The 13645-nt window shown below is 37.6% G+C and overlaps 1 protein-coding gene across 4 annotated transcripts in view; it reads right to left on the reverse strand.

Annotated features, from left to right (window-relative positions):
* Window positions 1–13645, reverse strand: part of KLF12 (KLF transcription factor 12) — a 400237-nt gene that overhangs the window by 59010 nt on the left and 327582 nt on the right. For all 4 annotated transcript variants that reach the window (XM_033104440.1, XM_033104441.1, XM_033104442.1 and 1 more), the window contains one exon: window positions 10569–10631. In XM_033104440.1, the coding sequence (XP_032960331.1) occupies window positions 10569–10631 (63 nt within the window). The remainder of the gene's footprint in view (window positions 1–10568; window positions 10632–13645) is intronic.

A 13645-nucleotide genomic window follows, 5' to 3' on the forward strand; every position in this document is an offset into this window, starting at 1 on the left:
CAGAGACTTGCCCTGGCCTCTAAGCTCCCGATCACAATCACAAGTTGCTCAGACAAAAGCTAGGTAGGTGTCATGCTTGCTTCTTCTCTTTTCTTCATTTCTTCCCATTAAGCAATTGCTGCTGACACTGCCTTCAAAGTGTACCCTAATTTCATCCACTTCTCTCTGTACTCATCCTACTCTAGTATAAGCCACCATCCTTTCTCCTCAGCCACTGCCCCAGCCTCTTCCCTCACTCTGCTTCCATTCTTCTAATCCTTTTCCCATAGAACAGTGAATATATATATACATGTATAGGTATATATACATATACATATGTATATACTTCATATATGTGTGTGTGTGTGTGTGTGTGTGTGTGTATATTCACTTCATTCTCCTCCCCATTGCTCCCATGTGTTACACCTGGATTATAGACTATAGGTGTGCTTCTGCCCTGGCCAACCTCTCTGACCTTATTTCACCCACCTCTCATTCACCTCGATGGTTCTGGAACATTCCAAATTCGTTCCCATCTTGGGCCATTGTGTGAATTGTTTCTAGCACCTGGAATAATTTCCCCCACATTTTCACACAGCTGGCTCCTTCTCATTCAGCTCCCAGCTTCTGTGTTATGTCCCTTCAGGAGGCTTTTTCTGACCAAACCCCTTGGATGGCTTCTAGGCATTTCCAATCATATCCCTATTAGAGTTTCATCAGAGCACTTATCACTAGTTGTCTATCTTCCTCTATCACACAGTCAGCTCCGTGAGAGCAGGGGCCTTGTTTGCTTATTAAATACAGTGTCCCCAGAAGGCAGCAAAGGGAATAGATCATTATGGGTGCAATCAATTTACTGAATAAGGAAACAAATGACTGAACACAAACATTCTAGAAAAGTGATGGTGCTACTGAGTAAGAAGTAATAATTTCTGGCCAATTTCAAAAGTGATCAGATTTGTAAGTGATGGAGAATATGAATGCTTACAAATTGTGACAAAATTAAATACAGGATGAGAGAAAGAACAAATGTGGCAAGCAAGTGAGGGTAAGCAGAGAAGAGATTTGGCTAATGCATTCTTAAGAAAGCAGTGGGGTTGAAAATAAACATGTCCTCATTTTCCTAACGGTATTGCTGATACCTTCTGGTATTTTGGGGGGCCCCTTTCCTCCTGCAAACCATCACTGCAATCATCAACAACATTCAATCAAGTTTCCCATTCAGGAGAGGAGAGGGGGCAGACATGCACACTCACACACACATTGTTTGCCTTGTTTCCCACCTTTCCCTGCCAATGCATTTTGCTTTAGTGCTCCAGGAGGCACCCTTTGCACAAACTACAATGGGGACCGCTGGGGTTGTACAGTATGGCAGCCCTGAAAAGAGAGAATGGCAAGCCAAATGTGGCAGCACAGCATTTTTGGCTGTCTAGACTTCTTTATGAGGGTGATTGTTCCATTAAAAATGTCCTGACAAACTAGTTTTTAAAATGTCAGTGCTCTATGTCCAGTAAGTTCCTAATAACCAAAATGAAAATGGGACAAATGGCGTATTATTCTTGAGGCTGGTGCTGCACTGGTTTTAGATTTTTGCATAACTCAGGTGAGTCTCAGATCCCTTCTTCTTCTACCTCTTCTTCTTCTTTTTTCTTTTTTTGGTGGAAACAAAGAATATTTTATTAAATATTTATACGCTTCTTTTTAAGGGTGTCCCCAGGACACTCTACACTCATCTCACAGGTTTCCCTGCTACCTGTGCTTTCCTGGGAAACAAAAGAGCATCAGCCACACAAGTTAAGGAGAATGGAGCCTTAGTAGAGGTCCTGGGATAATATTTGAAAAAGATGGTCTGGATTATGGAAAAAGACATTCTCTATTAGCCAGAGTAATATGAATCTTCCCAATAACTGAACGGTATTATACAGGAGGAAGACTTCCAATGATTTAACATGCGTTTTTACGATCAATAACAAGGTTGCTGTCCACAAAAAATAGAAAAACCCACTAAGGTCAGAAAAAGCTCATAGGAAATACTGGCACCAGTAGCACCAGTGAAAGTGGTGGAATGAGACTGGTTCAACTTAGAGGCAAAGACTGAGTCCCCTGGCTGCATTTCCGTTTTATGATGATAGTACATCAATATCAACTCTCAAGATTATTTCCTGAGTGTTCACAGCACGCTCTCGGAATTTACCAATTTTAACCTCTAGGTGGCAGCAACTTTCTTCTGTTTTCAACATAGTTGCCTTTGGCCTTTGTTTCCTACCTCCAATATAAATCCAAACTTCCTTCTTCCCCAAATAAACACTTCACAGCCTGTAAAGTTTGGGGTACATGACTGGAAGCCACTTTCACTGTAAGAAATCAGTCCATTCTTATGGTTAAGCTACAGGGTTCTTCAAAAAGTACAAAATAATTCAAGTCTAAAGTGAAAAATAATAGGAAGGTATTTTCTTTCTTTCCCCACACCTATCAACTACAAATTCTGAGGAAGGCAATGTTTCTTTTTCTTTACAGACTTCTGAGGGAAAAAGGCAATGAGTAGAGAAATGGGAAAATAGATGGAACTGGAGAGATTTCTATTTTACAATAACAACAATTTAGCCCTACGGGTGATTGAAATGATTGCTTTCTAAAGGATGTAACATGATATGTTCATGTATGAAGGTGTCCCAAATATATTATAGGATGGAAAAAATTATTTAGTGATCACAATCATGATTGGATTGGTAACATACAGAGTTACCCTTCTGTTTAACCTTTACAGAAACTGAGGTAAACTGGATGCATCTATATCCTAAAATGCTACCATTTCTGCTTGGATGTAACATGCCCCTTCTGGACCACGCATTTACCTAGTGTACGCAACCACAGCCCTAACTACTACCTACCTATACCCATCTGCTCAGGATTTTCAGTTAGAGTTCAGAGGGACCCAATTGCTATGACGAAAACCAGTGTGATATTGGGTTGATTTTAATTTTTGGAAAAATATGTCACACACTATTGCTCTTCTAAAATTGATTAAAAGAGATCTATTAATTATGAGGATATTGATCATAGATTAGGTAACCTAGTACTACCATGTTTCCCCGAAAATAAGACCTACCCGGATAATCAGCTGTAATGCGTCTTTTGGAGCAAAAATTAATATAAGACCCGGTCTCATTTTACTATAATAAAAGACGGGGTCTTATATGATATATAATATAATATAATATAATATAATATAATATAATATAATGTAATGTAATATAATATAATATAATAATCGAGTCTTATATTAATTTTTGCTCCAAAAGATGCATTAGAGATGATTGTTTGGCTAGGTCTTATTTTTGGGGAAACGTGGTATATTAAGAAAGGTAATACATAGCCAATTTTAAGGAAATTACTAAGAAACCATGAAAATCTAGTGGTCAGATGAGAAAAATTAGAGTAAGGTGAAATTACATTTAACTTTAAAATTGCTAGTTAAGGGGCGGCCGGTTAGCTGAGTTGGTTAGAGCGCGGTGCTCTTAACAAGGTTGCCGGTTGGATCCCCACATGGGCCACTGTGAGCCGCGCTCTCCACAGCTAGATTGAAACAATTACCTGACTTGGAGCTGATGGGTCCTGGAAAAACACACTTAAAATAAATAAAAGTTTGAAAAAAAATAAAAATAAAAATAAAATTGTTAGTTCATGTGTATACAGAAGACTCTTCATGGCTAAAAAGATGACAATGCAAATATGACTAATAGATGGAAACCAAAATAAAACTGCTGGTACAACCAGCATTCTCACAGGGAAATCCCCTTAAGATTTATTGTCCTGTGTGGTATTCGTAGCACATTCACGAACATATTAGGATTTTTGATTGGGTCCACCTATTAGACATTATTCTTTCAAATATATATTTTGTAGACATTTAGGATCAATTTTTTAGCCCAAATATATCCATTAAAAAATACTATGAAACAAGAAAGAATGCGGTGTCTCTAGATATATATAAAATAAGATCTTTTTTCATTTTAATTTGATATGTTAATTATAACATGACTTGTACTGGTGCCATCACAGATCCGTATTTTTTCATATTGGGACAGTTTTTTCTGCATCGTTCATTAATGATTCCCCACATCCCTCTGTCCATGTTTTATTACAACATGGCCATTATTTTAAAGTTCTACATCTGACCAAATTTAACAGGGACAGGATTGTGATGGAGAAAAATGCACACTGCACAATTTAAAACTCTGTAAAAAGCTATAGTTTCAGTAGTGTTCCCAGAGTAAATAGTCATTCCTGATTATGTAATTTTAAACATCCTTAAGTGTATAAAACCAACCTAAAAAAATTACAGTTATATGAAAAATATGCTACAAGTCCCAGAACTACCAACAATACTTTTTGTTATTTCTTTTCTTCTGTTTACTTTGGATTTAATTTGCTCTTCTTTTTCAGGTTTCCCTAAGGTGGAAACATAGATTATTGATTTTAGGTCTTTCTTCGTTTCCAATATATGCATTCAACGATATAAATTTCTTTCAAAGCACTGCTTTTGACGCATCTCACAAATTTTGATTAAGTTGTGCTCTAATTTTCATTTCGTTAAAAATATTTTTTAAATTTCTCTTGCAATTTTTTCCTTGACCTATCGAAGCATGTTGTTGAGTCGACACATATTTTCAGATTTTCTCCTTTTGAGTACTGAACAAATATCTCTTGGTCATGCTAAAATAGTTAATACAACAGAGATGTTTTATTAGACAATAGGGCTACACCTAGCTACAGTGCTGAGAAGATGGCAGGAACACAGGAATGAACAAAAGAGTATATTGACATGCCTTATGAGTTCTTAATCAGACTTTTGGTAATACACTGTAATGGTTCTGAGTAGCAGGTCGGTGAAAAGAACATATTCATGGACTTTCAATAGAAAAAGGTCTCAGAAGTGGTGATCTTTATGGCTTAACATGATTTCATCGTCCCAATCCTCCTATAATTAAGGAAATAATTGCAGAAATTAACCCAGCTTAATTCCCCCTTCCTCCAACCATCCTTACTATGACCACAGCAATACTAGACATAAGAATCAGCTGATACTAACAGGAACGTGAAACACCTTTGTCATGAGGTTTCTTGCTAAAATTCTAGGTAATAGAGAATTCAGGAAAATTAGACCAAAGGTCTTCATAAGGTCGATCTGAAAGGTGGTACACAAGTTTAAAGCATACATGATTGTCACCAAGCTAAATTTGAAGAGGTCCTGGAAGTAAAGAATTTAATAGCTGATCCTGGATTACAACATTAAAAAAAAAAAAAAAAGATGTGAATTTGGAGGGATTTAAAAGGTAGTAACATCCTGGAGGCACTTCTTTTCATTGCAATTCAGTACGTATCCACAGAACTTGCCACTGGTTCATGACTATAGGAATGATGCCCATTTTCTGAATCTGTTATCAAACATCGGAGACAGCATGCTTCCTGAGGAAATCTAAAGGCAACATGCTGGTACTTATAAACACATATGGATTAAAAAAAACAAAAATTAAGGGGTGGCCGGTTAGCTCGGTTGCTTAGAGCATGGTGCTGGTAGCACCAAGGATGCTGGTTTGATCCCCGCATGGGCCACTGAGAGCTGTACCCTCCTTAAAAACAAACAAACAAACAAAAAAAAACAAAAAGAAAATGATGAAGGCCAGGCAGGCTTCTGGGAATTAGAACTTTCACATATCAAAGTCCACACATATCACAATTTTTGCCCCATAAGTCAAAAAGCACGGCAGTGGAATGCCCTGGTAATTACAATAACATAATCAATATTGTCTGTAAATAACGAGCATATGCAAGGAGCTGCAAGATGATGAGTAAACACTGTGGCAGGGAGCAACTGCCACATATTGGAGTGAGCAGCAATGTCTTCATTAGGCCTCTCCTATTTCTCCTTTCTCTTCCCTCATCACATCAATATCATGGGAATTTCCCCGACAAAAGCCTTCTGCTTGGCTCGTAATGAATTAAACATTCATCTTATTTAGTCTTTAGCGTTTCTTGAACAGTAGCTAAGCATTGCGTAGTAGAAAGATGACTGGACAGGTGTGCAGAGACCGTATGCCCACGGCTGACAGGTTAACGTGTTGGAAAGTGAGGAGCTGAACTGAACCTGATGATGCTTTCCCTTCCTTTGCAGCTCTGACACTGATACTAACTACTACATTTGGAAATGCTCTCTCCCTTCCTAAAGGGTGGGCTGTACATCAGCTTTCTGAGAGATTTCCAATATCAAAAACTTTAGTGTCTTCCTCCATTAAGGCAAAGCTGTAAAGAAGAACCACTGTTCTTATTTTTATCACAAAGATCTATACTAGTTACATCTTCTAGAAAGATTCTACGAAGTCATGTCTAACATTTGCAACCGTTTGCATATAAATATTTAATTTCATTGTAGCACTCTATCTCCAACAATAAAACATCACTGTGAAAAGGCTCTTCCTGTTCTCCACAAAAATCTGTGGCACAGAACATTATCACATCCAAATGTGAAATGTGATTCACACCCAGAAGGTGTCATAATTTGCATAGATACTCTATTAAAAACTGGAGCTTCTTGGTGTAGACAGCTGTATAACATCTCAGGGATGTTGGTAAGAAATAAATCATAATTGAGACTGGTGGTGGCAGCATCCAATTGGTTAGAGGAAATTATTTCTGTTTTATTGATGAATTCCTAGTAATACTTTACTTTCTGTCATCATATAAATAGCCCATATAGTCTCTATTATGTAACACCCACTGCTACAGAATAGTTCTAAACGGATGTTTTAGGTCCACAGCGTAACCACTATTACCACCATCATCAAGAACACTATATACTCAAGTCCTTTAAAACTTCAGGAATGGTGCTGGGTGAAGGAAGAAGTGGAGAAGAGAGAAGAAAGGGTAAAAAGGTAAAAGTGAGCATATATTAATATGCATGTCTTCAGAATATTTACACTGACCCTAGAAATTTTGGGAGTCTTAAATTAACTTCATTGTTCAGTTCAGAGAAATTCCTCCCCGAGCCCCTTCCTGTCTTGCTCTAACCTACACATTCATACCAAACACAGGATTCAGATTTCTATTACATCTTTGGGAATAAAACAGCTGAAAAATGACTTGGAAACTCTCTGTGGATTTGATATTAGACTATAATCATTTCATGAAAAAAGATCCGTGAGGAACAAAAGTCTATTTGCACATTTAACTCTTTAATAAGGTTGGCCCCATTTTCCCCAATTTGCCCTAAATGGAGCAAAATCTTTTTTCCTGACATTATCAGACATAAGAATGAGTGGGAAACACTCTACAAAAGGTTTCTACAGTTATTGGACAAAGGAAGGTGTGATCACCTCCACTTAGGGCCAATGGTGACGGAAAGAGGAGAGATACAATTCATGAAATAAAGAGGGAAATTCACAAGCTGAACCCCAAAGTCTTGATCAATCCTCAAACCAAGAAGTACTACTATAGTGGCAGTGGCAGTGAAGGGAGAGCCATTCTGATGGAGAGTTTATGTCTGGCCGGGATTGCTACCTTTGATTAATTGGGAGTTGTACTGTGATCTCATTCATGTTCTTTATCAGGGTGTTAACATATCCTGCAAGAAGTTCTTATTGCCATTCTTTAATCGCTGAGAGCTAGCAGAGCGCTATAGCAAGCTGGCTCCATCCTAGCATCTGTCATTGGAACTCTTACATCCCGGTGCTTTCATCTCCTCCCTGGATACGTACATTCGTTACCACATTTCCTTTTCATTCCAGCAGGTTTGCTTGCCTTTCTGAACAGAAATTCTTTTCCACACATTTCTTTAGTTTCAGTGGAAAGGCTGCCACAGGAATAAGGTCAGTGGATGCCTCTCATATTAACATTATGCAAAGAAAAACACTACTTAAAATCTTAAGCCATCTTTACCCAATAATCAACACTGGTTTGATAGCTCAACCACTGATATTTACAACCCACCTACCAATTGTCATGCATTTTCTAAGCAAACACCTTTAAATTCGAGCCCTTCCTCTTTGACGGAGGTTTAATTTCTTATTTGATGAACAATATTTTTTAAAGGATTGAAGCATTTGCTAACCCAACTTCAAAAAATCACCCAACATCACTCACATATAGTGTTTGCACAGCTAACTCAAGTCAGAGCCAAGCTAGTATTGAACTTCACATAATTCTATAAATTATCCCACACTTCTATTTTGGGGAGAACAAGTGTCACTTTCCCTTCATCTCCATTGCTAGCATGAGTATTTAAACTTCCTGGATTTTCAGAGCCAGTATTTCTCAAAGAAATAGCGAGCGTTTATCACTTAACCAGATGTAGATGCTGAGTGATTCACTGAGCTACTTCCTAGCTAGTTGATTTATTTTCATATAGCAGCCTCGCGGTATTTACTGAAGGAAAATTCAAGGTAGTATATATAATAGGAATTTTAACTAACTCACGACCAACTAAAGCACCTGTATTAAATCCATATGCTCCTATTATAGTTAATTTAGAAATGTCTCCAGGTCCCTGTACTTGGGTTCCAATCTATAAAGAAAGCCTCAACCCTCTGCTTTTCCTACTAATTCTGGAATTCTGAGTCTTCACTCAAAAACTCTCTCTGGGATGGGTTTTCTGACAGTCCTCTTCCCTCCTTTATATTTTCTCCCTTCTCTACTGACCACTCTAAAATTAATCTTAAACAGAGCTGATACTATTTCCCTCTGAACATTATATTACAAATACATCTCTTTAGAGCATTATCCACATTCTATTATATATTACATGTTGCTTGTATGACATCATATAATATTGTATATTATTTATGTGACTACACACACACACACACACACACACACACACACACACACACACACACACACATATATCCCCTACAAGACAGTGGGCCTCTTGAGAACAGAAACCATGTTTTATTTATCTTTCTAATCTAGTGCTTCTCATAGTGCCAGGGACAGTAAATAAATGTTGCTGAATAAATAAAAGCTGAATTTTTTTCAAGGCTAGTAGTAAAAATCCTTTTTGTTTTTCATAGATTATTTCTCTGGAGGTAAAAGTGGTTTAAACTTACTAACCAAATAATGTGCTATAAATTATGTAGGAACGAGTTATCGTTGTTATTCCAATACTCCAGAAAGTAAAAGTGAAGAAAAGAAAATTTGTTATTTATGCAGTGTTCCACATTTAGCTATTGAGAAATAAGCTGAAGAAGCAGGATCTTATAACTGACAAAGCTGTACTCTGTCCATTAACTTATGTGGCTCGCTTGAGCATCTCATAGTCTCTATAAATAATAAAGTTTCATTAGTGCAATATGGCTTGCACTGAGAAGGAACAGCAACTCTGTGTGGTCTGGAAAGGACCTGATTTCTCCCTGTCCTCTTATGTAATGGCCACCAGCATTCTTATTCCCTCAGGTTTCCAGGTTCGACCGGACAATATGCTTTAGTGATTGTGAGAAACCAGGAAGGATGTCCCTGCTTTTAGACAGAGTGTGAGCAAATGGCTGTATCACCTGTGCTCCATTTCCCTCTCCGTGAAAAAGAAAAGCGTAATATTTAACAACATCATCAAGCTATTGTGAAGGTTAATTAGATTTAACGGGGGAAGGGAGGTGAGCTGATTAGGCACTATTCAAATTCACAGAATCATTATTTTGTGTCTAAAAATAATCCTGATTTAGGCATAAAATTAATTTGGAAGTTCAATCTTTGGTAATCATCTTCCCATACTTTAAAAACAGCCACAGCTTTAATCAAAATCCCATTCTAAGCACAATTCAGTGAAGTAAAAATGGAGACCTGTGAATTTCCATTCACCTCTGAAGTAATACAATACAAAGTTCAATTTTTTCCTTCATTTTCTTTTTCTTTTTTTTGAAGATACATTATTTCTGGAAAGGTTAATTTTGTGGAATGGGGTAGACAATATAACAAATATGGACTTTAAAACCTACAATAATTATTTTTTGTTTCACATTCTTTACAGAATCAATAATCAATGTTTTGTGGCTGAAGTAACTTTTCAGGTCATTTCTGGTTTCCTCCATATTTCTATTCAAGAACTCATTAGAAAAGAAGATCTTTGTATTTCCCAAATTAAAAAAACAACAACAATCTCTAGATATTTAAGGCTCATTCAGAAAAAATTATCTACATATATCAAAATTAGTATATTAACTTACTGTGAAAATCTTCATGAAAAGTAGAAATTGGTACCTGAGAAAAATCTGAATTGTTGCCTAAATGTCACTGAAAAATTTAGTGTTTTCAAAAAAAGAGAAACATTCTTTTAAAATCTAACGGTTGATAATCCTGGAAAGTATACCATACCTGTTAGGGAAAAAATGTTGCACTCAGTATTTGGTGAGTAAAGAATTTTGACTGGAAAGCAATTATATCATGTTCACTTAGATCTTTCCAAAGGAAAGGGAGATTATGTAGTTCAGTAGAAACGTATTTTCTATACAGAAGCAGGACTAATTCTCTTGTTTTAACAGAGCCTTATTAAAGTTTCCCAGAAGACTTACAAGTTCTCATAATTTAGACTGCGTACTCACCAAGCAAACTTCTGATTATTCATTCTATTTCCGCGGACCCTTGATACTGGGGATGGATGTACCCTGTAGATAGATAAGACGTAATCCAATCATTGAAAAAGCATGTTCCCGATTATAAATGAACAAATAACAAGGGATCTGGTTAATAAATAATTTCTTTTAGATTTGCTTAATATAAAATCCCCCAGATATTGATCACTTCTTGGTAAAAGGATGCAGTCACGTTCCCATGCCTACAAACCTGCAGAGTCTGTCTCTTTTTCCTTCTATATTCTTAACATAACAAGGGTTTGTCACAATGTTCACTGTGAAGACCCCAATTTTAATCAATTGATTAAAGCAGGACCCCCAGTTTTAATCAGTTGATTAAAGCAGAACCACCAATTTTAATCAACTGATTCTTTCACTCAATCCAACAAAGTTACCGACTACCTAGTCCTTGCCAGGTGTAGGAGTGGGTAAAAATAATATTAAGGTATGGTATTTGCCCTCAGTGAGCCCTTTCTGCTACCTGTTCCCACAGAGGGACATAAGAGACAGTCAAGTACACACTCTTCTCAGTCAACTTCTAGATCTAAAAGCCTAAAAAGCAAGATAATAAAGGGGATCAGGATATGCCACCCCAAAATATGCTAATTTGGCATAAGGATATTTTGAGCTAAAGGTAACTGAGAAAAAGCACACAGGAGGAACTCTCTATCTTTCGTTTGTAGACCTAAAAGCAGGGCATGAATTTATCTTCTGTAAAGAAAATTTTCATTTGTAAAGGTGTCCCCTTCTCCCACACCAGGAAGAGTAGTACACCATAGGAGGGTGCTGAGATGAGTCTGCACAAAAAAACCCTTATTTACCATTTGTTTCCCCCATACATTTCCTAATAGTTACCTTCTTACAATTTACCCCCCTAGAAGCCTAGACCCTTTTTCTTTTAACTAGTCCCTTCTCCACAATTCATCGTCCTTTGTTGAAGTGGTATATAAGTGCCAAATTCTAACCACCTTTTTGAGTTACGTATCACTGAGCACTCCTGCATGGATGTATGTTGCACACATAAACAGTTTTTTTCTCTTGCTAATCTGTCTTTTGTCAGTTTAATTTGCAAGTCCCCAAACACTGAATCTGAAAGAATACAGGAAAAGTTTTTTTTTCCCTCCCCTCTATAACTTCATCCACATGTCCAGAGATAGAATCTGTGGGAAAGGGGGGCGGAAGGAAAGGCAAACAGTTATTTCTAGGGGAAAGACCTTCTAGATGTGATGCTCTACAGCTCTGAGTTTTGAGGAAGGCAAAGTCAATTCAAAACTTTAGCAAAATAATGCAGAAATAAAGACTATATTGTTTTCCAAGCTTCCAGAGTTGGAGTCATCCACTGAAAATAGTTTAATTTTCTAGGAAATACGGGTATCTTCGAATCAGGAAGTAGGTGCTGAACTTCCACATCTTTGTGGGTCACTAACTGGCAATACAACATGACCTACTTGTAGCAAACTTCCTGCTTTGCTCTAGCTTTACTAGGATTTGTGAAATCGAGGCAGTCTTTTAGCTGGTGCTATCTTTAATCTTTATGTCTCAGACATTCTTATTTACAAGACAAGAAAGGAAATAGGGATTTTAAACTCGTGTTCAAGTCCAGTTAGAGCCCACGGATCCAGTTCTCCACAGTTGTTCAGCAAGTGAAAATCATTTTCAAAACAGATAACACAGTTTTCCCCCTTCAGAAGGGCCAACTGCAGTCTTTTAGGAAGTCCTGAGCCAGACTGCACTTTGCACTCGGAAAGCTTATTTCTTCCAACATCCTTTATTAACATTCTTTTCCTCGTGGCACTTCTCAATGGCTGCTGCAGCTGAGCTGCTCAGCACAGATTTTCTGCTCCACATGGGGGAGGGGATGTTAATTGTGCAGAAAGATGGAGAGAGGCCAGACAGCCCCTCTGGTGAACTGTCTCATTCAAGCAAGCCCCACTTCCTGCTGTTTTGCAGCTACAAGGATCACCTGTTGGTCTTGGCATCTGGCCAAACTGGGGCCCAGCGGAAATGACAGACTCAGCTAAAAATGAAAGCCTGTTCATATTCTAGTACCCCAAACTGGGGGGAGAGAGGGGAAACACATGCAGTAAAACAGTGTAAGAATTATACAAAAGGTAGCAAAACTTAGTTTTTCTTCTCCTCTTTCTTTTTTTCTTTGTCTGCTTGAAATACAATCATCAAAATGGAACTGTGAGCCAAAAAATGTCTCTCTAGTTAAAGCCCCTGACTTAAGGGGAAATACAGGAAATCCTCTCTATCCTTCCCTACATCCCCACTGGGTGTCAGTCTTATGGCCTAAATAAAGTTTTAAAAAGTAACAGCCCAAATACTCCCAGTTCTTGAACCCACTCTACAGCCTTTCAATATTTACCTCTTTATTACTTCCTCCTTAACCCTAGGATTTCTGTCCATCATGACAATTCCACCAGGTGAAGTTTGATGATAGAAGTATTCTCTTATTGATGGTGGTCATTGCATGTATCAGTGAAAAAGAGTAGGCCTGTTTAACCTACAATCACAATATTCTCTAGGTATTTTTTATCTTGTAGCAAAACTTCATTGACTCATACATCAAGTACTATAATATAAGCAGATACTTTCTGGAACAGTTTAATAGTTTTTCAAAAAATTCCCGATTGTGTGTGTATGACCAAATAATTATAAGGTCTCTTAAATTAAAACAGTGGAACAAGAAAGCTTTTAATCCCTTCCCAAAGTTAGTAAATTGATAACCTGGAAGGTACTACATCTGATAAGAGAGACCATAAAGGTCTGCATTTCACTTACCGCCCAGAGTTTATTTCTTGAAAAGGATATGCAGTGTTTTTGTGAGTTTGGTCTTTAAAGTGTGACACTTTCTTTAGCCATTGCCTACCTTCTTTCCACATACAGCAGCCAGGCAGGTAGCAAAGTCAAAACCTCTGCGGGAGAGACCACTGCCTAATCTGCATGTGATGCATTATTCATGACCCCCCGATTCCTGCACCTGCATCCAGGCAGGAAGCTCGCAGGGAACGTTCATTATTCTTCCCTTAGCCTCACACAGGCCC

This window comes from Rhinolophus ferrumequinum, chromosome 4 (assembly GCF_004115265.2).
Source record: "Rhinolophus ferrumequinum isolate MPI-CBG mRhiFer1 chromosome 4, mRhiFer1_v1.p, whole genome shotgun sequence".
NCBI lineage: Eukaryota > Metazoa > Chordata > Mammalia > Chiroptera > Rhinolophidae > Rhinolophus > Rhinolophus ferrumequinum.